This window comes from Rhinichthys klamathensis, unplaced genomic scaffold (genome assembly GCF_029890125.1).
Source record: "Rhinichthys klamathensis goyatoka isolate OS25496 unplaced genomic scaffold, OSU_Roscu_1.1 h1tg000197l_1, whole genome shotgun sequence".
NCBI lineage: Eukaryota > Metazoa > Chordata > Actinopteri > Cypriniformes > Leuciscidae > Rhinichthys > Rhinichthys klamathensis.
This window is the reverse complement of record NW_026606723.1, coordinates 1840815-1856550: the sequence shown is the minus strand read 5'-3', so window position 1 is coordinate 1856550 and position 15736 is coordinate 1840815. Positions and strand designations below refer to the sequence as shown.

Sequence of the window (15736 nt, the reverse complement as noted above, 5' to 3'; positions counted from 1 at the left end):
CTTTTAAGATTTGTTATTTCTCTCATGTGACTCTGAAAGTTTATTTTCATGGACAGATAATCTTGCTGTTCTTTACAGATCAGTGTCATCCCGAGGCTGTTTATATGCATGCAGAGAGTAATAAGACAGAGGTTCTGTTTCAAAGGTTAACAGGAGAGTTCGTGACCAGGATTGTGTTTTAAGAGAAGAGGGTCGACCTGCCAAGATAGAAGGAGGTGCCGAACACAAGGTTTTAACCTCCTGTAACCTTTTGACAAGCTGTCAGTGGGCAAGTGATTAAATCAATAGAGGAATAAAGGATGACAAGCCACTGTAAAACAAGAGTGGCCTGTAAATTCAGATGGACTTGTAGGAACTAAGGTTTAGTTGTCTAACAAATGTCAGTCATATTTTCAAGTGTCATTTCCTGTAGTTTCAGCCCGGAGTCTGATGATATGCTACTGTTTGATGCATATTTGACAAAAAATGGCTAGCACTTACTCTATCTCGCAAGTTCTTCTGTTCTTTTTTTTTCTTTCAAGTTTTCTATGCAAGCCTGTTACCACCTTATAAAAAATAAATTTGGTGATAATGAGATACATTTTAAAATATTAAATCAAGTCACAGTTGTGAAATATAGGGGCAGATTTACTAACAGCTTGCTCCTGTGCAAACCCTCTTTTGGTGTTAAAAAACTACTGTCAGGATTTTACTAAAGACACGCAGTGAACAATTAGCGCTGAAAAGGCGTGGACAGGGTTATTTTTGCAGCTGACCTTATTGAATATGCATTTATAAGAGTTTCTCTTTCAGACGCAACATTTATGGGAGGAGAGTATTTTAATGAATCATGCAAGGTATTTACTAAGGTTTGTGCTAGTCAATTTAATGATATTTGTGCTATTTACCACCCCAAAAAAGCATGTCTTAAACCAGATGCTAATTTGCTCTGCTTTTGGTAGATTGCATTGGTCTTCTTGGGAATCATTATGGATCATTATGGAAATTAACTTTCCACTCCCATTGGCACATTTTTTTCTGCGCTCTCATGTTAATTTTTCCTGTTTAGTAAATTTGGTCCCAAAAAGACATATTGTGAAAAATAAAGTCACAATTAGAGCACAAATTCTGAGTATGGGACACCATTCTTGGCTACACTCCACTTCACTTTCCCTTTAACTTTTAATTAGGAGAAATATTTATTAAGTAAAATTTTACTCTGAGGTGGAAACAGGCTTTCATAGTTTTTCATGCATTTATGCAAATTTTTCCTGTCAACTGTGATCACTTCAGATATCAATCAAACTATTTCATCCTTTAAAGTGGGCATACTTTGTCAGAATAAGCTGCAAAGTTGACCAGACAGATGCAGTTATTCAAAGTCTGGCTAAATGAGACTACTTTTAACTGTCATCCGACAAACGACTCAATTGATTCACTTAGAGACAAAGACCTAAGTGGTTTAAAAAATGCTGTGCTTTGTTCAAGTGAACCTAACGGTTTTAAATATTTAGCTGGAACTCAGCAGATTACAGTAGTTTCTTTAATCACAAATTATTCTGCTTGATCAGTGTCAGATTTCATAATGGATCCTGAAATCCCACTTATCTGAGACTGCGACAGATTCCCAAACTGTGTGATTAGCGGTCGAAATAATAGAATGCTGCCTTCATGACGAGCAAGCTTTCATGGAATCGTTGTCATTCTGTCATAAGTCAAATGGGTAGGTTGTCTGCTATTCATGTCTGCTTGATTTATCAGTGGTTGGAGTCACGTCCTCAACAGCCTCTATTGTGAGTCATGCAAACTCTCGGCGATGCAATTCCAGATGGCAACGTCATTGATTGATTTCTGGTTAACAAATGAGTGGAAGGTATAAAAACCTTCACTGAAAACTACTCATCACTGTCCCGTTCAAAGAATACAGGGATCTATGTTGTCAAATGGAAGAATGGCTCTCGTTAAGGCTCAAAGCTGCTGCCTGTGACTTATGGGACATAGACGAAATGAATGAGGTGATCACAGTTAGCATCGCAGGCAGAGCTTGGACATATTGCTTTGGTGTCAAGGTGTGCATCATTTCAAATGTATTCCTATTGTGTTATTAATTATCGATGGACTGCCATTATTGCTGTGGCATTTTGATGGATTTTGAGGGGGTGGGGGAGGGGGGCTCTGGCCTTTCTCATCATTAGCAAGATCATATGCATGTCACCTGGATGTTTGAGCATCCACTCATGTTTGAGTCAAATGATTTACTAGCCTGCAAATAGCCTATGTGTCATTTTCCATCCAGTATTGTTGTTCAGGTTAAAAAAGAAATTGTCACACTTGATGTTTTGACGATGTGCCTCTTGTCGTGTGTGACACAAGGTTAGTTCAAGGTCATATATATACATGGGCGACAAGAAATGCACCGGGGGCAAGAAAAAAATCAAGAGTTTTTTTTGTACATGCATCAGCAAATTATTCGCCAAAACTTTTAGCAAACGAGTTTGAGTTTGCTTGTTACTTGTTTATTTACTCATTTATTTAATAATTTACTTAAAGACCCCTGTGGTGAAAATTGTTTACAGTATGTCTATGTGGCGTTTTTAATATGCTTTAAGACAAACCATGTGCAAATTCATAAGTCAAAACTATTGCTAAGAATTTTCTCCTTAAAACTGCAGTGAACCAAAGACAGTCTCAAAATTGCGGTGTGAAATCGCTGGTGTTTCTGACGTCAAAAACAAGAGGCGGGGCTAATTTGCATATTCATAGAACCACGTATACTTAATGAGGCAAGGGTGTAGAGTTACATTTAAGCTATTTTAAGGCATGAAGAATTTTTTTTTTCAAGGAAAACATGTCTAAATATGTAAATTTGGAGATCAAAGATGAGTTTTAAGGGATACAATTATTGACTACAGGGGGACTTTAATTTATTATCTCGGAAAAAATGACACACATGAAATGTGAATCATTGTCCATCGTTTTGCAAGCAACTGGTGATAAAGAAAAATGCCATGTCGCAATATTAAAAATATTTTTCCATTTTAAACAATGATGGTGAGCCAGTGGATATCATATCACGCCAGCAATGTGCAATCTTTGTGTGAGAGTTATGCTGGTGAAGAAGTATCAAACCACAGTCAATTATTCACTACAGAAACTGTAAGTAAAAACGAACCGAGCTTTTGGCATCTGACGCTGCATTAACAGCGCATATTCTGTCAAAAACGATAGGAGATTAATCAAATAGATTTTCTTGAAATATTGAAATATTTCTCTTGTGGCCCATAGTGAAAAAAATGTGTATTTTAATGAATCGATAAGCATTTCGTGTTGAACAAGTTGTTTTTGATGAGGAGCTAATCTAACTAATCTTTTTATCCTCACAGCGCGTCGGTTATATGGTGATGCGCTATGAAATTATTGTAGTAATTGTAGTATTAATTTAATAATAAAAGTAGCCTAATAATAACTAGGTAACCCTTTACAATAAGGTTCATTAGTTAACATTAGTTAATGTATTAAGTGACATGAACTAACAATGAGCAATACATTTGTTACAGTATTTATTAATCTTTGTTAATGTTAGCTAAAAATTCAGCTGTTCATTAATTGTTCATGTTATTTCACACTCACAGTGCATTAACTAATGTTAATAAATACAACCTTTAATTTTAATAATGTATTACTAAATGTTGATAAATTAATTTTAACTAAGATTAATAAATGCTGAAGAAGTATTGTTCATGTTAACTAAGGTAGTTAACGAATGAACCTTTATTTTTTAATAAATAATCATGCATGCCCGTCCACTACGCCACTGTGAAGGGCTAAACAGCATCAACGGCACCACCTGGCACGGCATCAAAGCGGTTGACTGTTTTTTTTTTATCCAAATCCACATGAATGGCCCGTTTAATGTTCAGTAGCCTACTGCAATCTCCTGCCTCATGGTGTTTCTCATGTGTGTTTTCAGTCGGTGCAAGCAAGAAAAATTTGTTTCACACGATGCAGTATTCATCGGCACAGTCAGGATTAATATAAAGAGGTTTTCAACGTTTACTAGACAGTAGACTAGCTTTTTACGGGCAATTCATGTGGATTTGGATCTCGCTACGTACACTGTCTGTGAAGGCCTGACTAGCTGATGGCTCACATCGGGAAACTCCATGACAATAAATATGTCGCCCATGTATCTGTATATATATTATACACACACACATAAACAAATACAAAATAAAAGTCAGGTTCATATTTAGAAGTCTATTGCCTGTGGGTATGGTACAATAAAAAAAAATTTGATTTAATTAAAGTCAAGTTGTCTTTGGAGCTTCACAAGCTGTCTGCTCTGAATAACGTGCATGTGTGATGCCTGTCTAATTGAGTGCCTGCTGATTTTTCTTTTTAAGGCTTTTTCTCATTTCTGTCATGTGTTGCTTTACATGTATCTATCCTCCCAGGCTTCATGGACTCGACCTGAGAAACACAAGGTAGGGCTGCTTCAAACGTAGCCAGGATGCTCACTAATCCTAGAGAAGCCCTTTATCACTCTAGAACATCAAGTGTTGGCTCTCTTTTACCCTCGAAATCCTGTAGACACACACACCCACACATCACATCTGATGAAATGGCATCCCTTGTCTACAATGATTGTCATTTCTTTTCTTTATAGGCAGCATATTGCTCTTTTTTTTTTTTTGGATAGCATCTGTAAACAGAAATTGTGACAATCCTATTAGGTCTTTCTAAGCTGGGAAGTTTTTATGTCTTCTCATTTCTTAGGAGAATAACTGAGCCCTTTTTTCCTTTATGAATTCCCCTTGGACAAACTTTCTCAAGGGACTGAGGAAGAAAATAAAGAGAGGGTGTTAGAGCAAGGGCTTCAAGCCTTGAAACATGCCAGGTATTTCTTTAGAGTATGAGCCAACACTCAGTGTTCTCCCATAGACTCAGACAGGGGAATGTAGCAGCACTAAAGGAGACACTAACACAGCTATAACCAACTCCAGCTCCAGACAGCACAAGCTTCTGTTAACATAAATATACTAACCCTCACTTATGCCATACTAAAACTCGTATGTCAGAGATGAATACAAAAACTTAAATAGTCAACGTGAAACCCAATTAACTTCTGTAATGTGGCGCATTTGTATTAAACAGGATGTATTTTGTAGACTGTATTTTATCCATTCGTAGTTGGGAAAAGATGCATACCAGACCAAACGTGTTTGCTAAAATATTGCCTGGTTATTGGTGAACATCGTCCAAAAGCTTGCATGGCCTAAGTGACATCAGTGGAAAGGGAAAATACATTATGATTATTAAGAATAATCATCCACAATAGACCAGGAACTTGCATTAAGAAGAAAGTAAATATGGTTCGTTTTGATTTCATGTTGACTTAAGCTGTAGATGCAAAGTATGAGCAAGTGATTGCATGCTTGAATCTGAAATGTTACTCTTTAACTTGCTTTATTCATCTGTCAGAGAAAGAATTCATCTGTGTTCTGCACTGCTGAATGATTCAGATGCATATGGATTGTGTGGGAAGGACTGTTTATCTGATGTGCTGAGATGAAAGGCCGCAGTTATGGGATTGCCCACACATCACTTCATGTTTTTAATCCTCAGGAGTACAGATAAAAAACACCAAGCGCTTTTCTTCTGAGTCAAAGACAAGGAAATTACTGCATCAAGAGTTTTGCGAGTTAAACACTGAAAATTCAGGAGTACAATCTTTTTACATTATAAGCAGTACTGACTGGAGTGTTGTGTGACTTTGAATGCTCATTGCTCACACATACTGTGCGCGTGCGCTGTGAAGTGCATTCATGCCTCCACGTAACGCTTCATGCACGAACGCTCAAATGCACTCCTTGTTCAAAATGCCCATCATGCCGAGATGTTAATGTAAACAGTTGTTGGATATGTCTTCAGTTAATGCAAACAGGTGGAACAAAAAAATGTATGTGTGATGTGCCAGGATATCAAATACTTCTGCCTTGAAATGTAAATGGACCTGCCACACTCTTATTATTTTTCTACTATTAATCAGTCACGAACATTAACCAGAAAAAGAGAAAACCACTGCCTGCTCACAGCTGGAGAACGTTAGTAGCTTTAATAAACATCTACAATCAAACATGAGCACAAAGTTAAGCCTAAAAAATAAACTGTATTGTTCATTTTTATTACAGATCTGATTTTCAGACATACTCAAATGGCAGTGAATCAGTTTTAATGTGTTCTATCTAAGAATCATGCAAGATTATGCTAATCATATATATAATGTATGTGAATCATGAATAATTTCACTTCCATTGATTTCTGCAATTCTGATATTTTGACAGCCCTTCTAGAAGTTAATATGTAATTTCCTCTCTCTAATAGTAACAATGTCAGTAACCGGTATGTACGTACTACAGTATATGACCTTTTTCAAATTTAATTTTCATTCAATCTTGGAATGTCCGCCCTGCTCACTGTCTAGACTTTTACTCCTGCAGACCACCTCAGGGCAACTATTTCTCAACATGTCTTGTATCAATTCAAGCTAGGCCATCTTTATCAAAAGTTCAGATTTGTTTTCATCCACATTTGGACACACTGTGATCCATCTTGTCTGTGCTAGAGTGCTAGCGTGAAATGTGAAGTGCAGGACACCGCTTGACTCGCTTTCCTCACAGACAGTCAGCAACACCTTTTTTAACTTTGTCTCTGTCAGTGCAGTCATACAAATATGATTGCCATCACCTACTATTTTCTCCTAAGGGGAAATAAAAAAAATCCCTTTTTTCACACAAAAGACCTTGTATGTGAGCTCTGGTTTTGATCCACCGTTGGATGTCTGCTCTTTCAGGAGAAACGGATGGGCAGAATGGGGCTTCCTGCGTTCTCTATTAGCCGAGATAAGATACGCACCGGCCCTCGATTGCATTTCTGTGCTGAAACGTAAGCCGAAAACATTCTCTCTCTCTCCCCGCTTCTGTTTTCTGCTACATTTGACAACCGACGAGGAGGTAGAGGCACAAAGTGAAGCGTTCAAGGTTAACATTCAAAGAAATCGTGAAGGTTTATATGCGACCAGCCCTACGTACACACATAAAACAGGAGAGACGCTGCGTATGCTGGCTTACTGTCAATTACTATGCAAAGGGAGGGGATTCGCTCAATAGACCTGCATGCTAACAGCCCTCTGAACGTGAGGCACAAGCAGGATGGAATTTATGGTCGAGACCCTGGTTGTTACTTAAAGCACTCAATCCCTCAGATCGTGACTAAGCCACCACACCTTAAATCAAGTTTGGGAATTGATTGGATTCCAGCGCCGCGCACACTCCATTCCGCTCGCAGTCAAATTTCTCACTGACCATTGAACAGGCACTTTATAAATGAAGTGCCACTGCAGGTTTCAGAAACGTCTTATTTCCCGGCTGTCTTTTTCATGCTGTCAGGGAACCGTCTGTGGCAATGATGAAAGGTGCACGCTAATGTTCACATTTTGCAGTAGCTTCACTTAAAGAAAAATGTAAATCATACGCTGAGCTGTTTGCAGTCGATGCTCAAAACAGCATTCCATTTTCAATTCAGTACGCATGTATATCCAATAACAACGTCGTAGCGTAGGTAAAACAAAGTACGCTCCGCTAAGCACGAAAAATGTAGAGCGCATCTGGCTCTCACAGGCTTATTTTAATCATTCTGCTGCATTGAATACTGCTCATGAATGTCAACAATGCTTATTGTTAATATCAAGGTGTGACAGCTACACATTTTTCTCCCTAAATGTCCTGTAGCTAATGAATGGGATTGAGTATCCATGTGATTATCGTGGCTGTTGGCTTCAGCACAGGAGCAACTCATGTTTGTTAACTGAGTAATATGGTGTCAGCTGGCATGACTAATAAATCTATTTAAACGTGTCATGGAAGAGGCTGCACTCTCTGATTAACATGGGTCACATTATGCAAGTCAGATGCACTCAGTCAATTAATTTTCTTGTAAATTACATCAGTGTCATTAATCTGTGGATTTCCATTTGATTTCTTCTTTTGAAGTTTACAACGTGGAACCAACATGTCACTAACGTACAGTATGGGTAACATATGGTTAGTTGACGCATAACATGTCCATGGACTTTTTATCAGTCCCATTCACAAGGTGCTTAACTGTAAATGTGTAGCCAATTAAATCGAGAGCCAAAATAAATATTATATAATTATTATAAATATGGAATAATAAATAAACCATATATTAAAAATATATTTTTTTAAATTGCCTTAAGGTAGAAAACTGAGATCTTACAAAATGTTGCGGTCCATTCACTTTAAGACACGGTGAACATGATTTCACCAATACAACATGTTCCTGGATCAACGTTCCTATCAACCAATCAGATTTGAGGGACAAGTTTACAGTTTATGTCTAGTTTAGGCTTACAACTAGGGTTAGGTGCTGTGTTATTCATCTATCATTCCCCTCGGATTTTAGGGATAACTTATGGGTAGGGTCAGGTTAGGTTAGGTCAGGTTACAGCTACATTTTCACACACCAATGTTTTTTCCAGGATCAACTAAAGATGCTTATCCAGGAACATGTCTGTCTTGGCAAGATCATGGTGACCGAAAGACACATTTCTTGATTAAATGAATAATGTTTGTGAGAGCTCCATTTTAACTTTGTGGTGTAAAAGAAGAAACAATGTGTCTCCTTATTTATTTTTCACCTGTCAAGAAAATGTCATGCTCTTGAGAAAACAACAAATGTAATGTTCTTACATTTCAATTTAAAAAAATAATAATAATGTGTGGCATCTTAGGGCTTTAGTTGGAAACTCTACAGGCCCTATCTTACACCCGGCGCAATGCAGCGCCAAGCGCGACGTAAGTGTTTTTTGCTTGTTTCAGTCCAACGCAGTTATCATTTTCACGTCCTGCGCCATGTTGTTTAAATAGCAAATGCATTTGTGCGCCCATGGACGTGCTGGTCTGAAAACGAGGTGTGTTCTGGCGCATTGTTGGCGCGTTGCTTTTTCGAGACAACAGAAATAGACTGCGCCATTGGCCAACTGAAACCTGGTCTAAAGTCAACGGCGCAATATATATATATATTTTTTTATTTAAAGAGCGCGTTAGTGATGTGTGCCTATAGGCGGGTCCACAACACGCATACACTCTGCTTATTAATTTAAACACACATGGGCGCACAGCAGCCCACAAACATGCCAAATATTTCAAATAAAAGGATTACAATGTAAAAGATTATTATTGTGTACATAAAGAAATGGTGGAATCCGACTTGTCCCGTAGATGGTCTGCTTGCCACTTTTACCTCGCGCACGAGCAGTTCCGTTTGCGCTCTGGAGACACTTTCGGTCTTTCCACTATCAAATTCCGTCATAACATTTGGCATTTAAAGGGAATGGGAAATGAGACTCTGATTGGTTTAAAGCACGTAAATCCCAAAACACACCCATTACTGATTAAGAGAATAGGGACAACCCTTTTAGACCATGCGCCTGGCACACCGACCATTTTTCCCGTCGTTAAACTAGCAAAAGTGGACACGCCCTAAGTGAACTTGCGCCCTGCGCTTTAGACCATGCACGTAGATCGTTAAATTACGGCCCTACATCTTAAAGTCCTTTAACTTGTCACAATTTACTTTTTAAACACTTTTTTTGCCTTCACTTTTAAATGGTTATGTGGTGTGACAAATGAAAAGTACAAAGATTCCATGTGGTTCTCAATAAGCATGAGGTCATAAAAGCTACATGTTTAATAAGTATGAAAGAATTAGTAAAGATGTGAATTCGCTCCTTTTGAAAGCTGATCTGAGGGGCCTTTTTAGTTGCTTTTAAAGTCTAGTGAAACTACCAAGAAAGCTAGAAAGAAAGGCTTTGAAATGCAAACAACACAGAGGCGTGATGAAGCGCATGCCGGGTTTTCATTGTAACAGCTGGAACTACTATTGATTGCCGAATTCAAAGCCCCTTCAACCATAGGATCTCAGATCACCATAGTAACCAGAGATGGGCAGCAGAGTAAATGCAGAATGAGCTAAAGAGCATGCGCTCGTGTGCGGGATGGAGCCGAGGAGGAAAACTGTTAGCAGATTGTCCCAGCTGTGCTGTTTAAATAGGCTTTGAGGAGAAAAGGCTTTAAAGTGGCCCCTGCTGTGTGGTCCACTTCATTATTGATCCCTGCCACACTGTCTCCCAAAATACCCCCCTGAGCCCAAAGACAGAGGCTGAAACAAAGAAATACCGTTCCATTCAAATGGCATCTGTAGTTGTGTGAAGGAATGATATAAAGAATCTGGATCATTTTTCTCTGAAGAAATGAAAAAATTTCATCATTTTCTCTCCCTCTTATATTTCCAAACCTGTACGACAGACCTAAAGTTGTTATTCACTGGAAAACCTTTCCTTGGTTTGATTGAATCATTCTTTTGAGTCTGATCTTTTCAGTGAATCACTTGAATAATTTCTGCTTCTTTCATAAAGAGGTAAATGTCAAGATTTTATTTGAAAATCCTACATACATTTAATTGGTTTCTCATCCCAAATTACTTGGAATATATGGACTTAAATGGACCACTTTTACAATACTTTTATGGTTCTGTTGTGAAGCCTCAGTATGTCGTCTTTTGTATTTCATGCTGTATAAGAATGTCACAGGTTTGGAACCAACATGAGGGTGAGAAAATTACAACATAAGGGTGAGAAAATGATGACATTTTTCATTTTCATATCATTTATGGGTGAACTATCACTTTAAAGCCCCCCATTGTGCCTCTAGCACTGCCATTTAGGTTTAACTTTGACTAATTTCCTTCTGTTTTACATATCTTTTTCTTACTCTCACTCTCTCTTTTCTTTTTTCCCCCCTAGAGTCTGGATGGTAACGTGATTGTACGCAGTGATGCCCGTGTGTCCTCTCTGACTCTAAAGTACGTGCAGTTCACCGATGCCGGCCAGTACCTCTGCACTGCCCGCAACTCCATTGGTCAGGACATCCAGAGCATGTACCTGGAAGTGCGCTGTAAGCTAAACACTTAACTTCTTTGTCCTTTGTAGGTTATTTGTCTTGTGGTCAGGGCAAATGTGTCAAAGCTCAAAAAGTGGACATATTGTGTTTTTTAATGTTCCTTTGGTCTTTCTGGGCTACTATCCTGCTGAAAACACCAGCAAAACTGTTTTTTAGATGCTGGATCTATAGCCTCGTTTAGTCCAAATCCGCATTATCCGATTGGAATCCGATCATATTTAGTGTGAACGGCGAAAAAATGACATGAAATACGCTTTTTACAAATCCGTTTTAAGCTACATTCATATGTGGTTCGAAATCTTATTCAATTCACATTTCTGGAAATCCGTTTTAGTCTGACCGCTCTAATCGGATTTCGCGTGGTTTATGTGACTTTCTCACGCCATGTAAAACGTAAACATGTCAGACATTGTTAGAGGAAACATGCTGAAAGTCGCTGCAGAAATTTTACATTAGAAAACAAACAAGGCGTTGCAGTGCAGGTCGAGCTGAAAATTACACTATAATGGAGACATGTTGAATTTTAAGACTGGCGAAATTGACAGCACGATATAAAGCGGCCAGTAGTCCAGTGCGGTGGCTACACATTGTCATGTTGTAAAAAAGAAAACATCTGTATTGAAAACCCCTCCACATTGTTGTTGTTGTTTTTGACGTATACCTACTAACGCAACGTAATTTCCATAGAAACCAATGCAGATATTCCAGAAAACTAAAGAGTGCCACAGGACACACAAATCCGATCCGAACAGTTGTGATACAGTGTGGACAGTCAGTAATTTAGATCAGATTCCAATAGGATACACAAATAATCCGATCTGGACTGACAGTGTGAACGAAACCTGTGAGGGTCTTAACTTACTAACTTTTAACTTTTTAACCAACAGTAGATCCACCAGCTAAACCTGCCCCATACCAGCATAAACCAGCTTAAACAGCATGGAACTGGTCTTTTTACCAGAATATTCAAAGATGCTATTTTACTTCTTTTTGGAGTTTATAACAAAAGAAACTGATAGGAATAGATGGTTTGAGGGCTTTTTTATATGTCTGTTTCAAACAAATTAAAGTCGATTCCCAGGCTTATTTCTTACAGTTAGAGCTCTTCATATGAAATGAAATACTGCCATCTTCACATTCTTAAAACTCAATTTTCAGAGCAAACGCTTATTTTTATCAGATTATGTTTACTGCAGTTGGCTGAGTGCACTTTTGTGCCATTTTGCCAGGTAGAGAATTACAGAAAAGCTAGCTTTAAAGTTATTTTCATCTGCTTGTGCATTTTAAAGCATTCCTAGAATCTAATTCAGAAAAGTGGGAGGGAGTGAAGCTTGAAGTGCAATGAAAGCCTAATTGGATTAATTTTTCTTGCCCCAAAAATCTTCTCCCGTTCCTGAGATAGCATCACAATGTGCAATTGATAGAAATTGTGTGGAAATGCAGTTTGCCACAGCGCGGTTTGTGAGTAATCAGCTTCTTGGTTGAGTGCATGGAGCGTTTCGCAGTAATTAGTGATAAGAAAAGGTGCTTTGTCTGCTTCAAATGATCCTAGATGAGATTGTTCACTTCCATACTCAGACACTTTCGGTCTGAGCTGGAGTCTCTTGGTCTGTTTTATTTCCCACTTTTTACTTCAAGGTTTCATTTAAAAGAGTTTTTTTTTTTTTTGCTTGATTTTTTATGTGTTGTTTAATTGAAATAGAGCTCAGCCTCACAGTAATAATGGAGTCTCGGGCTGGCAGCCAATAGGAAAGACATGCCGATTTCTAGCCATGTCGAATCAGTAAGCATCTTTATGCAAAGTTTTGCCGTTTACTTACATACACAATAAAAACGTGTTCCACTAAAATTGCACATGAAATCATTTCGAGCCTTACGTTCCCCAATATTCATTTCAGCCACTGTTGTGATAAGATTTCATTGCCTGTTTCATCCAAAGAGAGACATTGGGGTGTCCAGATTATCTAAGCAGCGGTGTTGCAGCCTGTGGTCCTGAGATAGCGATAAGATTTGAGTGGATATGTTTCTTATCACAACTGCTTTATGGGAAATGTGATTACTCAACTGCATGTATCAATCCTGGAGTGGAAAGTCTAGTTAGCCAAGGTGAGCAACACTCACAACAGACAATAGACTTCATGCTAGAGCTACCGCCTGGTCTGTAATAGCAGATATCAGCAATCGCAATTCTGAAAGGTATTTGAGGGGATGATGGTTAATATATGCCAGCTGGAAGCCATCATATTTTTGCCCCAAGGTCTTTCTCTATAACAGTCCTTGTGTTGGTTGCACTTTGCTGACACTGCGTATAATTACAGATGCTCCAAAGATCCAGGGCCCTGTGGCGGTGTACACCTGGGAGGGTAATCCGGCTAACCTCACCTGCGAGGCCCTCGCTCACCCGGGAGCCTCCATTTCGTGGTTCCGTGACGGCCAGATGCTGCCTAACGCTAATACCACCAACGTCAAGATCTACAACACTCCCACAGTCAGCTTCCTAGAGGTACTGCATCGCCACTCGAACCCATCAGCCTTTAGATGCCCCCTCATTAAAGTTTCAACACTAAAGACATGTTTGACACTAATAATTGCTTTCTGAGCTTATTGTCAGTATACACCAGCACTTTGTAGCATTTGATATTAAATCATAGCAATAGTGCCTGCCAATACTGCATTGAGCAAACACAATAATTATTGTTTTTTCTGTTCTTCGTTTATGTACAAAATAGTGCACACCCATATCTGTCCACAAGTGCTGAGAATATAATGACTTATTTTTATTGTGTGGCAGAATAATTCATGTCATTTCAGTTAGCTTCACTTTTCACATGTCATAGCTTCCCTTTTTGATTTTGGTTTCGCATTACTGGCCGATAACATTATAACAATAATTAAGTTAATGACACATTGTGAATGACCAGCCTAATGTTTTTAGAGTCTTGCAAAGCACAGATTGTAATATTTAATCTGGTGCATCTAAATACAGAAAAGGGTCTGTCCCTTTTTTTTTTTTCTAGAGGCCTTTTGAGATCAGATCACAGCATTATGAGCCATCATTATAATAGTTAAATTTAAAGTGTTTACTTGACTTTTTAATGCTGCACACAGTCTGCATAAAACTTTTTGCATAGGAATCGTAGTCACAGGAAACTAAGTATCTTGAAGTTTGATTATTGATTGGCAAGCACAGCGAATCAATTACACCGAATATGCAGATTTACATGCTGTAGCAGCAGTGTAAAAATGTTGAAGGAGCCACTTTCAGTTTAACTGTTTTTAGAAAGTTTTAGGAACAGTTTTAGCTCAAAACCCCATTCTAGAAATGTAGAACATACCAACATCCATTGCCATGATTTTTGGAATTACTTATCGCGAGAGGAAAATACATATCAAATGTTTCAGTCGCATAACATCGGTTAATGGAAATGCCGTCATTTCCCAATAGTTTTTTATCGACATTTAGAAAATATTGCAAAAGTTTTGTAATTAAGCGTGGCTACTGTCTCTGTTTCCATGGCACATTTTGCTGTTGAAGCTAATGGCAACAGTACGCTCCCATTCTTTCATTCTCTCTCTCTCTCTCTCTCTCTCTCTCTCTCTCTCTCTCTCTCTCTCTCTCTCTCTCTCTCTGTCACTCGATAATTGCTATTAATTATTACTGCTATTGCCAAGGCAATGAGCTTCCCTTAACCAGCTAATGTCTACTGTACATGCTAGCTAAGTCAGAAGAAAGGTGGTGCCTTGACGTGTTTTTTTTCTCTGACAGGTCACTCCGGTGTCCCAGAACGACTTTGGCGATTACAACTGTACGGCTACTAATGTCATCGGCACAGAGTCAAAAGATTTCATTTTGATTCAAGCAGGTTTGTGAATGTTAAGAGGATGATGAACAAAATTAGTAACTGTTTTACACTTATGAATCACTATCAAACACAAATTGTTGTCATTCTTGAGGTTCTAATTAGCTGTTCACAAATAATTTCTCACAAAGGGTGTCTTAACACAGGAAAACCACTTCTAAAATCCCCCTTGGTACCCATTCATAATACACATGGTATGCGAAAGGTAAATCTTCCCCAGACTGAGATGTTTTAGCTTTAGATCAGAGCCTGTGCTCGTATTTTTTAGGCTGAGACTCTTGGGTAATAAAAACAGCAGGGTATAATTTTCAGGCTCCAGATTTGACGGTTAAATGCGATGCTACCTCTGATATTTTTGGTGCTCTGTAAAGTGGAGCAGATGTGAAATGGTGTGGAAGGCAGTGAGGTGATTATTTAGTCTCAATGCGATGAGGCAGTGCAGGAGTGACGCCTCTTCTCTACCTCACATGTTTTAGAGCCACCACACTCCCACAGCCATCGTTTTTATTGTGCGATAAAGTCACATTTCTCTAAAAGTGTGTTTTACTGAGTAAATGTGTTCTGTGAGGGAAGGAGATTCATTTTAAAAGAGTCATGTATAGGTTGAGTTATATTGTTAATAAATCATTTTGTTGAGGTAAAAAAAAATCAGTTTTATGCAGGGCTAAAAAAAACTAAAACTAAAATTCAAGCAGTTGTTTAGTACGGAGCCCCTAAAGGGACGTGGTGGCGGAATTTTTTTTAGGATGGGAGATTTTTTTTTTTTCAATCTTTTGCGTTCCCTCGCAAAACTTTTGCGTTCCCCCGCAAAGATATTTGCGTTCCCACGCAAAATGTTTGCGTTCCCTCGCAAAG

At 38.5% G+C, this 15736-nt stretch overlaps 1 protein-coding gene across 13 annotated transcripts in view; it reads left to right on the top strand.

Annotated features, from left to right (window-relative positions):
• ncam1a (neural cell adhesion molecule 1a) overlaps positions 1–15736 on the top strand; it is a 262010-nt gene that overhangs the window by 192986 nt on the left and 53288 nt on the right. For 7 of the 13 annotated variants that reach the window (XM_056263044.1, XM_056263045.1, XM_056263049.1 and 4 more), the window contains exons 9-12: positions 4434–4463; positions 10865–11015; positions 13340–13524; positions 14788–14884. In XM_056263044.1, the coding sequence (XP_056119019.1) occupies positions 4434–4463; positions 10865–11015; positions 13340–13524; positions 14788–14884 (463 nt within the window). The remainder of the gene's footprint in view (positions 1–4433; positions 4464–10864; positions 11016–13339; positions 13525–14787; positions 14885–15736) is intronic. The other 6 variants (XM_056263047.1, XM_056263046.1, XM_056263051.1 and 3 more) reach the window with 1 other exon arrangement.